The 11,389-nt window shown below is 59.8% G+C and overlaps 2 protein-coding genes across 6 annotated transcripts; one reads left to right on the forward strand and one right to left on the reverse strand.

Annotated features, from left to right (window-relative positions):
* The first annotated feature begins 1,018 nt into the window (after positions 1 to 1,018).
* On the forward strand, positions 1,019 to 11,387 carry RASL12 (RAS like family 12). Of its 5 annotated transcripts, none has more exons than XM_063346873.1 (6): positions 1,019 to 1,174; positions 7,191 to 7,307; positions 7,420 to 7,476; positions 8,613 to 8,686; positions 8,773 to 8,963; positions 9,786 to 11,387. In XM_063346873.1, exons 2-6 carry the CDS (start codon positions 7,199 to 7,201, stop codon positions 10,168 to 10,170), a joined length of 816 nt encoding a protein of 271 aa, XP_063202943.1. In that variant the 5' UTR covers positions 1,019 to 1,174; positions 7,191 to 7,198; the 3' UTR covers positions 10,171 to 11,387. The 5 variants fall into 5 exon arrangements, with proteins under 5 accessions (XP_063202943.1, XP_063202942.1, XP_063202944.1 ...); XM_063346872.1 differs by lacking the exon at positions 1,019 to 1,174 and adding an exon at positions 6,280 to 6,353; XM_063346870.1 differs by lacking the exon at positions 1,019 to 1,174 and adding an exon at positions 6,363 to 6,947.
* Positions 2,874 to 6,282, reverse strand: KBTBD13 (kelch repeat and BTB domain containing 13). Its single transcript, XM_063346865.1, has one exon. The coding sequence runs from the start codon at positions 4,649 to 4,651 to the stop codon at positions 3,269 to 3,271; it is 1,383 nt and encodes a 460-aa protein (XP_063202935.1). The 5' UTR covers positions 4,652 to 6,282; the 3' UTR covers positions 2,874 to 3,268.
* Positions 11,388 to 11,389: the final 2 nt, after the last annotated feature.

Raw genomic sequence — 11,389 nt, forward strand, 5'->3', positions numbered from 1 at the left:
GAAAAATGGCTTATGCCAGGGCTTGTGCTCGGGGAATTTCGTGAAATCAGAACAGAGAGATGGGGAACGGCTCGGCTGCCCTTGTGCTCTGCCCAAATCAGGAAAATTCGGGGGATGCTTCCCTAAACTGTGGAGGCGGTGGCTCCAAATGAAGCTAAGAACAAATGTCAGGATCAGGGGAATCTGGATGCCTGGGGGAATTTTTGTAGGTAGCTGAAGGACGGAGGCTGGGAGATTCAGATCACCTTACGGGATGTGTCCCTGGGCTTGGCAGTGGCACGGCGGACAGTGTTCACACAAAAGTGTATTATTTTCCTGTGAATTAGATACAGATGTAATTTCTTTGAGTAAAGGCGGTTGGAAGGGTTCTGCTGAAATCTATTTGTGTCTTTTCCTGTGAAAATGCCAACTGGCACAACCTAGCAGAGAAAAATCTTAATTAGTTGCATTAGGACCATTTTTCCATTGTAGCCTTCCAAGTCATCTCCCGGCCCGACGTACCGCCGTGGAGTTAAAACACCGTGTCCCTTCTCCCTGTGTCTCCGGGCAGATGCCGAACACCAGCGGGAGGGTACAGCCCTCCGGGGCTGCCTTCGTCCTCGCCTGGATGGAACGAGGAAACTTGGCATCCAAGTTTTGGGGGATTTGACGCGTCCATACCCAAGGATGCTTTACACCTTCTCTTCTTTAATGGCATTGAGAAGGAAAACGTGGCACCTTGTGTGGGCGAGGGAGATATTCATGGGGAGTCACAGGCTCTTCTTGGAGCTCCCAGCCCTGTTTTTACTCCAGCTTTCCCTCGGTTATACAAGCTTTTATTTTTGATACGGCCCTTATAAGGCAAGTCCGTTCTACAGACAGCTTTTCATTACGTTCACCCTTGCCAAGATGATGTCACCTTAAAAAAGAAACTTGCAAAAGGTTAAACTGTGATTAGATAGATCGCTTCGCCTCCAACTGTAATCTTTGGCGGAGTAAACACCGTGAAGATTGAAAGGGGAAGATAACGGTGCTGCGCCGGTGCCAGCGATGCCGAACATTGAGGGCTGAGTCCTGGTGCAAAGTCCATCAGCGGCGCCGTGCCCGCTCCCCGCGCGGAGGCTGAGCGGCCTCTCGCTCTCGTTAAGAGATTCGCTCGGTCCCGGCTTGTCGTTTTTTCCCCCTACTTGCAGAGGTAAGAAATGTATTTTTTTTTTTCCCTCCCTGCGCGCCTAAAACGATCTTGTGTTACTTTCTGTATCACGGTCTGGATTGATGGATGCAAAAAATGCCTCCTCTCTTGGGAGCATCCCTGCCATACTCACCGGCACCTGCCAAGACCCGCTCTTTTCCCCAGGTGCTGCACTTACAGTCTTAAAACCTTTCGCATTTTGTCGGCAAATATCTTCGTAAGCCCGTGAACTGTCAAAAAACCAGCATCGGAAGGTAGGGTGGGAGAGGTTGTATGGCTTGGTGGTGTCGGAGATGGAGGGAAGGGGAGAGCCTGCCAAGTTCAGCCGTCCCGGGTTAGCCGCAGGAGCCCGGCATAAGTATTTTAGTAACAGAATTATTTTAACTTTATTTTAATGGAGGGTTTAAGCTGTTTGTTCAACTTAAAATGGCTTTAAAGCAGCGCGCTTCCGTGTGCTGCTTTCAGTTAGGAGAAGACAGCGTGAAATGTTAATTGGCTTCATCTAGGAAGGGAACAAGGATTTGACTTGATGAGCTTTGTGCTAACGGTCTGCCCGAGGCCGGGAACGCCGCTCAGCCGATGCCGCAGCACGGTGTAGAGCTGGGGGAGGTCCACCAGCGTCCCCTGCCTCCCCGGTGCCACCATCAGACCCCCACCGGCTGCGGTCCCCTCCCCAGGGGTGACAGCAGGGTGGTGGCCCGGCCCAGCGGCAGAGGGCAAATGGGGACGAGGCGCGTCCAGTGGTTTTCAATCCGGACGTGGATGCGAGCTGGGGGTTTCTTGTTTGTTTTGGTTTGTGGTTGTGTTGTGTGGGGTTTTTTTCTCAAATGCGGGAACTGTTTTGAAAATGCTGAGAACTTGGCGAGGGTCAGCAGCGGAGGTATTTGAGGCATCCCAGCTGGTATTCCCTTCCGCTCCGCCTCGGCCGGGACGGCACGGGCAGCCCGGAGCCTGCCCCACGGACGGGGAACCAGCTGAGCCATGGTCTGGGTTTGCTGCTGCCCTGGTCCACCCTGGTCTCCCAGCAGCGCCGTGGGAGCTGTGTGTTCCCCAACCGTCCCCAGAGCTGGTGTTGAGGGCTAGGAGCCTTCAACACCGTGGGGTGGTACCTCATGAGAGCAGCTCGGCTGGTTGTGGAGCTCTGCTAGTGGAGAAGACCTCTGCAAGCCTGGCATCACCGCCCAATGGTGGTGCTCTCTCCCTTCCTTCCCTTTTTGCGTCTTCCGTATTTCCAAGGTTTGCCATGTCCTGAAAAACACCCTGCCTTGGCACAAACGAGCTTCTGATGAGCACCAGCCCTTGGCACTCTTGGGTCTGTGGTGGGGTTTGGCAGATGAGCCTGGAGGAGCCAGTGGCTGGCTAATACGCTCAGGGGGGTGACAGACGGTTCCCAGGGCCCGGGAAGCCCTCATTAAGCACCCCATGCCCAGGAGATGCTTTCCTTTGTCCCCCATCTCCCCTCTTCCCTCCTCCCAGGACGCTGTCGTGTCCGGGAGCGGCCGTGGGGATGTCCCCGGGGAGCGTGGGGCTGCCTGGGAACCGCACTCCCACGTACGGCTCTGAAACGGAGCCGCAGCTGAAAAAGCATTCAGTGGGCAGGAGCGAGCCTTGACGTGGAAGGTTTTTTCCTTCAGAAGGGGGAGAAAAAAAACCCTAAAACTCAAGAGTAATGAAAAACACAATTTTTCTTAGCGCTTTCCTTTTAATTCCAGGATATAATGAATGATTTCTCATCGGAGCAGATAGGAGGTGGGATGCTGCGCACCTTTAGAGTGTGGTCAGAATAAATATAACCCGTGTTTGTGTCTCTTTGGTATCTGTCCTCTGCAGAAGCCACGAAGCTCTGCACGCAGTTGGTTCACGAGCCCACGTCTGGTAGGACTTTGCACCAGCCCATGCAGGGCAGGCAGAGGCAGGCAGAAGCTGCCTGCAGCCCCTTTCTCTCTGGCAGGGTCCAGTGTCACCTCCGAGGTCCAATGTGACACGTCCCTGGACCTGGGCATAGCTCTGCAGAGGAGGAGAGGAGCCCAGGGGAGCGGTGGGTGCAGAACCGAGGCCACGTGCAAGGAGAGCATCCCGACGTGAGACGGGGGCCACCTACATTGCGATGTCGTGGTTGTGCCTCGGCAGCCGCAGGAGGAAGGTCTGCAGGGAGCCGCTGCGCGGGAAACCTGCCCGCTCCTTCTTGAACCTCCAGGTCTCCTCTTCCACGGAGTAGAGGAGCGTCAGCATCTTGTTGACGGTGTAGACAGTGTCACCCCTGATGACGGCGGTGAAGAGGGCTCCTTTGCTATTCAGGAACTGCCCGGGCAGGGCAGTCCACTGCCGCGACGTCAGGTTGAAGCAGTCGATGACGCAACGCAAGAAGTCATCCGACGGGCCGTTGCGCATGACGTAGAGGTTGTCGCGGTGGGCCACCATGCAGTGCCCGTAGCTCTGGTGCCGCTTGAGCTCGGTGACGGGAAGCCATGCATCTTGCTGGGTCTCGTACTCATAGATGACGGTGGTGTCCAGTGGCTTCCACAAGCAAACAAAGATCTGCCCCATGGCTTGGGCGCAGGGTGCCGCTGCGCTCGGCTGTGGCAGGTCAGAGACAAACGTCCAGGTGTTGGAGGCCACATCGTACCTCTCCACAGACTTCAGCGAGATCTTCTCATACTCGCCACCGATGGCGTATAGGTAGCCCTCGTGGCCCACCAGCCTGACGTCGTAGCGCAGCTGATGAGGGCTGGGAAACTCACTCCAGGTGTTGGCATCGGCATCGTAGCAGAAGCTGCTCTCCACCACCTGCTTGCTGGCCCCGTAGACGCCGCCCACGATGTAGATCTTATTATCCATGGTTGCCATGCCAGCTAGGAATGTGCTGGCACTCAGCGGCAGGCAGGAGAGGGTCCTCCATGTGTTGGTCTCCTCATCCAGGTAGCAGATGGTCCTGGAGAGGTCCTCCAAGAACTCAAAGGTGGGTGTGTGGGCTCCTACTGCCACGAAGGTGCTGGGTAGGAGGGCTTCCACGTAGGCCAGCAGGTCAGCGGAGAGGCAGTCCAGGTACTCCTCCAGCTCGGCGTAGCTGTCCCTGATGTAGAGCGCAGCGCAGTGGAAGAGGTCCAGGAGACCGAATATGGCGGCAGCTTGGTACAGCAGGATGCAGTTGTCGGAGTTGATGGAGTGGATCAGGTACTTGGCCAAGGGCTTCACCTGCAGGAAGGCGGCACACTCCACCGCCTGGAAGGTCTCCTCGCTGCCGAGGATGGGCCTCTCACCAGCCAGCACCTGCAGCATGATGAGGAACCCGGCCGCGCTCAGCTCCCCCAGCCCGATCTCCTCCTGCGTGCTCTCCTTCATGCCCGAGCGGAAGAGGGCACGGAAGTACTCGCTGCTCTCCACCAGCAAGGTCTTCTCCACCCAGAACGACTGCTCCTCCACCCGGATACGCACCCGCTCCGGCGGCCCTGCCCGAGAGCCTTCCTCCTCTGGGGTCATCCTCACCGGGGGGCTCAGTGGCTCTCGGGGGGGAAATGGTCCTCCGTGCCGTGTCCCGGCGCAGCCCCCTCCTGCTCCCACCACCCGTCGATGCCTCTGCTGCGCTGCCCGGCGGCCGCCACGCCGCTGCCTTGTAATATAAATACCTTGGGCTAAAGATAGCCGAGCTCGTGACCGGGGCCTTTCAAAGGCATCCACCGAGCTCAGCTGCCCACCCAAAACACAGGCAGAGCTCTGGCGTCACCGGCCGGCGCGGGTCGCGGCGGAGATGCCCCGGCTCATCCCACGGAGGGTGCCCGGCCGCCCCGGGGGAGACGGGTTTGTGTCTCCCTGCTCTTGGGCATCCTCCTGGCGATGCCCTCCCTGCCCTGGGGAGGCCACCACGTTTGCGTGGCCGGGAAGAGCGTGTTGCCGCACTATTTACATTTTTTCCCTTATAAAAGTGAGTTTTACGGCCACGGGGGGGTGACCGATGTCAGCAAATCTCCGTGCCGTCCATCCCGGCTGTGGGAAAGGGGCTTTGCTGCCCCCGAGCGTGGCCACGGGCAGGGACGGACCTTCGTGGGGCCGTTCCCTTTGCGACCCTCCCCAGGGGGGAGGCACGGAGCGACCCGGGCGACGTCCATCCCTGGCGCAAGGAGCCGTAAACCAGCCCCTGCTTCATCTGGGGATGCCGTGGCGAGAAAAACGAAGGGCAAAACTCCTTCTCTCCAGAAAAGTCCCCTCCGGCCGCAGGGCTCGCCCCGCTCCCCCGTAACACCCGGCCACGGGCAGAGACAACACCCCCCCACACACACACTCATGTAGAGGTTGATGGTGAAGAAAAGTGTTATTTGTGGCACGTCGCTCATTTGTGTGCTATTCACAGCTTTCTCTGGCTAGAAATCCCGTTTCGCCTTTGCCGCGGGGTGCTGAGGAGGGCCAGCAAGGGGCCCCCCAGCTCCCCCCATCGCCACCTGCGCCTGGTCTTTATTTTTTGACGCGTAGTTTAATCCAAGCAGCGTAATGATGCGTAATTTCATCCATTCTGCCACAGGTATATTTGTTCCTCCCTCCTTAGCCCCTCATCCCAGCAGCCGGGAGCTCCCGGGGCACCGCGTGTCGGCAAAGCCGTTGCCCCAGGATCCCGGCCCCAGCAGGTTCCCCCCAAAATCCCAGTTTAGGGGAAAAGGCGAGAGCTTTGCACTCGTGTTACTGTCATTGATCCTTGTTGGTACCCAGTTTGAAATACCACGTTTAGCTCTGATTGCTTTTAAGCATCCTTGACCTGAGTCCAAAGAGGGTCTGGGGGTCGGGGGTCCCTGGAGGGACTCTGCGTCCCACGGGGCAGCGATCCCCATCCTCCTCATCCTCCCCATCCTCCTCATCCTCCCCATCCCTGGGGCTTGCAGGGACTTCCACGCTCCCAGACTATTTTGGGAGGGTTTAAAAATATCCTCCCTGCATTAACGGGCAATAATCCCAACGGCGCAGCAGCCCCCGCGTGGCCACGGAGCAGCCTCTGCCCCCCAGCCCCCGGTACGGTCTCCCCCCCCCAGAAAGCCCTCGGGGCCGGCCCAGGGGCCGTATCCTGCGGTCCCGGGCGCTGAGCCCCATCCCAAATGGCTGCAATCGCCATGACAACGCTGACTTCAGCCTCCGCCACCTACTCGGGCTCCGAGCCCGCCGGGTGCTGGCTGATGGCTCGGTGCGGGCAGCAGCGGTGAGTACTCCCTGCGCTCCCCTTCCTCCCCTCAGCATCGCGCCTTTTGGGTGGAAAAAGCGTGTGTTTGGTTTTTTTTAACCCCTGCAAAGTTTCTGCCAGCAGCAGAAGGTCTCTGTGCTTAAACGGGCTGGGCAAGTGGTGGCCAGGAGGGTGGCTGTGGTGGCCAGGAGGTGGCTGTGGCGGCAGCATCGCTACACCTGCCTGCAGGAGGTGTAATGAGTGCACCGGCCTCAGCTGGGGGAGTGGGATTGGGTTTTGGCTTGCTGGGGGCTCAGTGAGGCGCCGGGAACATGGCGAGGTGGCTACCAAGCGTGGGCACGATGGGTTTCGGGGCCAGGGGTCCCTGCCCAAAGCCCTGGGGAGCTCAGGGGGCTGGCGTGCGCCCCGCCGGGGGGACCGTCCTCGGGGCGGCCGGGGCAGCGTGTCCAGCCCGCCGCCGGCGCGGCAGCTTTCCTTACAAGGAGTTTGGCCGGGGCCCGGGCGGCGGGAGCCGCGCTCGCCTCCGCCTGCCTCATTCATCCGCAGCCCCGGCGGCCGCTGCTCCCCCAGCCCCCGGCCAGCCCCGCGTCTCCTCCGGCGGCGGGTTTCGAGGTGGGAGGCTGCATTTCTCGTCTCTTTCTGGGGTGCGCTGGGTGGGCAGAGGGATGGGGAAGGGGGTCGCTGTCGCTGCTTGGGTGGGTGCCGGCTGCCCTGTCTCCGGGATGCAGATCCCCCTCCCCGGTGCTGCTGAGCCCCACTTTCCCCCAGGCTGGGGCACCCCACGAGCCGGGGGGCGAGAAGGTGCCCGTGCGGCATGGCAGCGGGTGCCCCACGTCCCCCCTCTCTCTCCCGCAGGACGGAGGATGTCCTCGATGTTCGGCAAACCCCGAGCCGGTGGCGAGCGGCCGCCCCAGAGCCCCCTCGCCGAGTGCAACGTGGCCATCCTGGGGTGCCGGGGGGCCGGCAAGTCAGGTGAGACGGGCACCCTGCCGCCACGGGGATGGCCGGGCAGCGGAGGCGGGGGCCGGGGGGCCGGTGCCGTGGGGGGGACACCCGCCTCACCCACCTCTTTCACCTCCTGCAGCCCTGACCGTGAAGTTTCTAACCAAGAGGTTCATTAGCGAATACGATCCGAACTTGGGTAAGACACTTTCTCCGCGGGTGTTTCCCCCGGGTTGTCCCCCATGAGCTCCCCCCCATGGAGCATCCTTCCCCTCTCCTGCGTTTCCCACGAATATGGCATTTAAGGGAGGGGATGGGGGGAAAAAATCCCACTCAAAATGACATGAAAAACAACGGAAGGGCTGGATTTGACCCAAACTGCCTGTAAAAACAGAGGTGAAAGCGGCGCTCTCTCCACGGACACGTCCCACGGGGAACGTCGGCTCCTCGCGTTGCCCCAAAGCAACTGAAAACCAAATTATTGGGGGTCTTTGGGGAGCACCTGGTGCCTCCTGCTCGCTGCTGGGGGTGTGGGGCAGGGGAAGGCTGGGGCAGCGAGCGGGCGCTGCAGCGGGCGGCCCCAGGGGCTGCGATTTGCAGCGAGCGGTTCTGGTCATTTTTTTTTCTGCTCATTTGAGTAATTAATAACTATTTTCCTAGGCCTGACTCCAGGGTGCGGGGAAGAACCGTAAATGATTTATCGGGGACATTAGGGAGATATGGACCTTGTCCAGGAACTGACTCCAGCCCCTAATAACTCAGCGACTCTGAGGAAAGAAGGATAAATCCTTTCCTCCTCGGATCTTTTTTGGAAATGTGGTTTCATCTTCCCACGTCAAAACCTTTCCGAAACGCATCCGTTAGGACCCGGCTGGGAGAAGGCATCTTTCTCCCAGGGGAAGGCCTCAGCGGCTCTCCCTGCCTGCCCTCCTTCCAAAAGAAAAGGGCGCTCTTTTTGCCTGATTTATTGGGAAACAGCCCCGGTGTCAAGCCCCCAGCTCGCTTTATCTCGCCGGGTCGCGGCATTTAGATAAGGGCTGAGCCTTGGGCACAGCGACTGCTGCGCCGGGCTCCTTCCCCTCCCTCCTTCTCCCACAGGAGCCCACGCTTGCGGCATCTGGGGGGAAATAACCACTCCCAGCCGGGCTTGCCCAACGGCATCACCCCCAGCCCCCCAAAATAATGTCTAAAGAAGGAACGAGCTGGGAGGCGCCGGGGGAGGATGCTCCTCACTATGGGATGAGCTTTTTCCACGGTGCTCCAAGCGTTCAGGGCTTTGCTTGGCTTTGGAGAAGACACCCCGGCCCATCCTCACAACCACCCTTCTCTTCGCAGAGGACACCTACGCCTCGGAGGAGCTGGTGGACCAGCAGCCCGTGCTTCTGAAGGTGATGGACACCGCCGACCAGGTGAGGCAGTGGGACACCGCTGGCGCCCAACGCCCGGCGTGACCTGGCTGGACCGACCACAGCTCAGCCGCTCCTCTCGCCCCCAGGACGGCCCCGGGAACTGCGAGCGTTACCTGCGCTGGGCCAGCGCCTTCCTCGTCGTCTACAGCATCGAGGACAGGAAGAGCTTCGAGGGCTGCCAGCGCTACCTGGAGGTCCTCGCCCTGCACGCCAGGGGCTGCCAGCGCCGCTGCCCCGTGCTCCTGCTGGGCAACAAGCTGGACATGGACCAGTACAGGTACCGGGTGCGGGGCAAGGCTGTCTTTTCCCGGGGTGGGGGGAGAGCTCACAGATCACCCCCCCCATCCCTCCGGCTGGGATGTAAATCCCAAATCTGATTTTTTTTTTTTTTTTTTTTTGGTGGTTATTTCCACCCCCGTTGGTATTCACCACGTCCTCCCACATCTCAGAGGTTCCTGCTCTCCTGCCCGAGGGTTGATGTGTTTATTTTTGGCCCGTTGGTATTTTCAGCGGGACGTTTTTCGGCTGCGTGGTTAAGGCAGCGTCACCGTCCCCGGGCAGGGCTTGAGCCCGCTCCAGCTCCTCGCACCCCTCCGGATGTGCCCTTTCCCTGGAGCCCTTTCTCGCCCCATCCCCGCTGCCAGGACGGGATGTCCCCGGTGTGTTTTTCTGGCCTTTTGTGCCACTCCGGGGCTGTGCTGAGCATTGGTCCCACGGGTCCTTGAGTCACGCGTGATGCTGACCCCCCCCCCGCGCTCCCAGCACGGAGGCTTCCCCCTCCCCGCGCTGGGGACCTGCCCCGTCTCCTCCCCGCTCCCCGGTGCGCTGCCATCGCATCCAGCCCCCCGTCTCCCTGGCGCACACCCCAGGATGCACGATTCCCCAGGGACCTGCACAGCGCTTTGCTCCAGGATTTCGGGAAAGGCAAAATTCTTTTGGACTCATGTCCCCTCTTTGTCCCAGGAGGGGACAAGCGGGTGCTGCTTGGTGCTCACTGGGATGCAGGGTCCACTGCTCCCTGCCTGCCCCCCTCGCTCCACTTTTCGGGTGGCTGCAGCTCCCCAAGGGATGCCGCATCCGTCCCCTCTGCTCCCGCCAGGCAGGTCCCCGCAGCCGAAGGGATGTCCCTGGCGAGCAGGTTCGGGTGCCTCTTCTACGAGGTGTCGGCGTGCCAGGACTTCGCGGGGGTGCAGCACGTCTTCCACGAAGCCGTGCGGGAGGTGCGGCGCCAGGCGGAGCGGAGCCTGCCCGTCCGGCCGCTCTTCATCACCGAGGAGCGTCCCTGCCTGCCGGTGGCCACGCCGGTCACCCTGCCCCCCTGCCAAGGCTTGGCCAGCTGCACCTTCAACACCCTCTCCACCGTCAACTGCAAGGAGATCCCCCCGGTGGCCCAGGCCAAGCTGGTCACCGTCAAGTCCTCGCGGGCTCAGAGCAAGAGGAAAGCTCCCACACTCACCTTGCTGAAAGGCTTCAAGATATTTTAGGATGTGTCCCTGCGGGCTGCGGAGGGGGCGGCGAGAGACACCCGTCCCCCCCCGGCGCCGCAAGGGCTGAGACCATCCGTGACAGACTCACGGGCACCGCAGCCGCCGCTGGCAGATGGTGGCCCCGCTCTCCGTGCCGGGGCAAAGCCTGCAGTGGCAATTTGGCGAGCGGACGGGGTGCCAAGAGTCTGAAATCGGCGGTGGCATCACTCTGCCTGCCCCTGCCCCGGATCTTGTGCCCCCTGGCCGAGCGCTGCCGAGGTGTTTGCACCCTGTCCTGCCACCGGCGCCGGGGGCCAGCCTGGCTTTCCATGAGGATCTGGGCAGTTCCCGGAGCAGCCGGAACCGAGGGCACTGCCGGGAGGGCGAGGGCTGTCCCCAGGGCCCCTGGCCGGCTTGGGCACCTGGCGCACAGCGACGGGAGCCCAGGAAGGGGGAATTAAACACAACCAGGCATGGAGGCACCCGCCTCATTCGTCTCACAGGTCTCCTGACCAAGCAATAAGTAGGAGGAATTTTTTTTTTTTTTTTTTCAATCTGAAAGAGAAAGGTGCAGGTATTGTTTCAGCCAACTCAAGGCCTCAGGTGTCCTGAAACTGTTTCCCACGCATCGAAATAAGTCATACCAAAATAGCTGGTTTTTTAACCAACTTTTTACTCTACATAGTGTTCCTTCTCAAAGGCTTTTCAAGGAGAGATGCTTCGCTGATGAGGACAGGCTCTGAAAAGCCTTTGTTTAAAAGACTGATGTATTTCCAAAAATGTCTTAAATTATTTCACGGCTTCTACGTGTGCCCGGTGAAGGGCGAGAAGTGAATCCTAAAGCAGACCAGGCTCCTCCTGTGCCCAAGCCAGGGCCAAGGGCTGGGCGTTCGGTTTCATTTGCTGTATCAGGTTAAATCTTCTGCTTCTCCCTTGGAGTTGCAGCTACTCTGCAGAGTAAAATACCTACGTGTATATTTGTACATATATATATATATATATGACCTCACTGATGGAGACAGAGCTTCAACATGGGCTTTTGATCAACCATTTTGGAAAATATTTTAATAAAGACAATTTCTGAAAAGAACAAAAGCACCTCTGCCTCAGCGTGGCTGTTTTCCTGACGGGACGTGATGGCGCATTCCCTGGCTGACCGCAGGAAAAGCCTCCCATCTCCCACCTCCCGCCTCCCGCCTCCCGCCCCGGCTCAGCTCCCACCCGTTACGGGGAGGCA

The sequence above is a fragment of the Chroicocephalus ridibundus genome, chromosome 9 (assembly GCF_963924245.1).
Source record: "Chroicocephalus ridibundus chromosome 9, bChrRid1.1, whole genome shotgun sequence".
In the NCBI taxonomy this organism is placed as follows: Eukaryota; Metazoa; Chordata; class Aves; order Charadriiformes; family Laridae; genus Chroicocephalus; species Chroicocephalus ridibundus.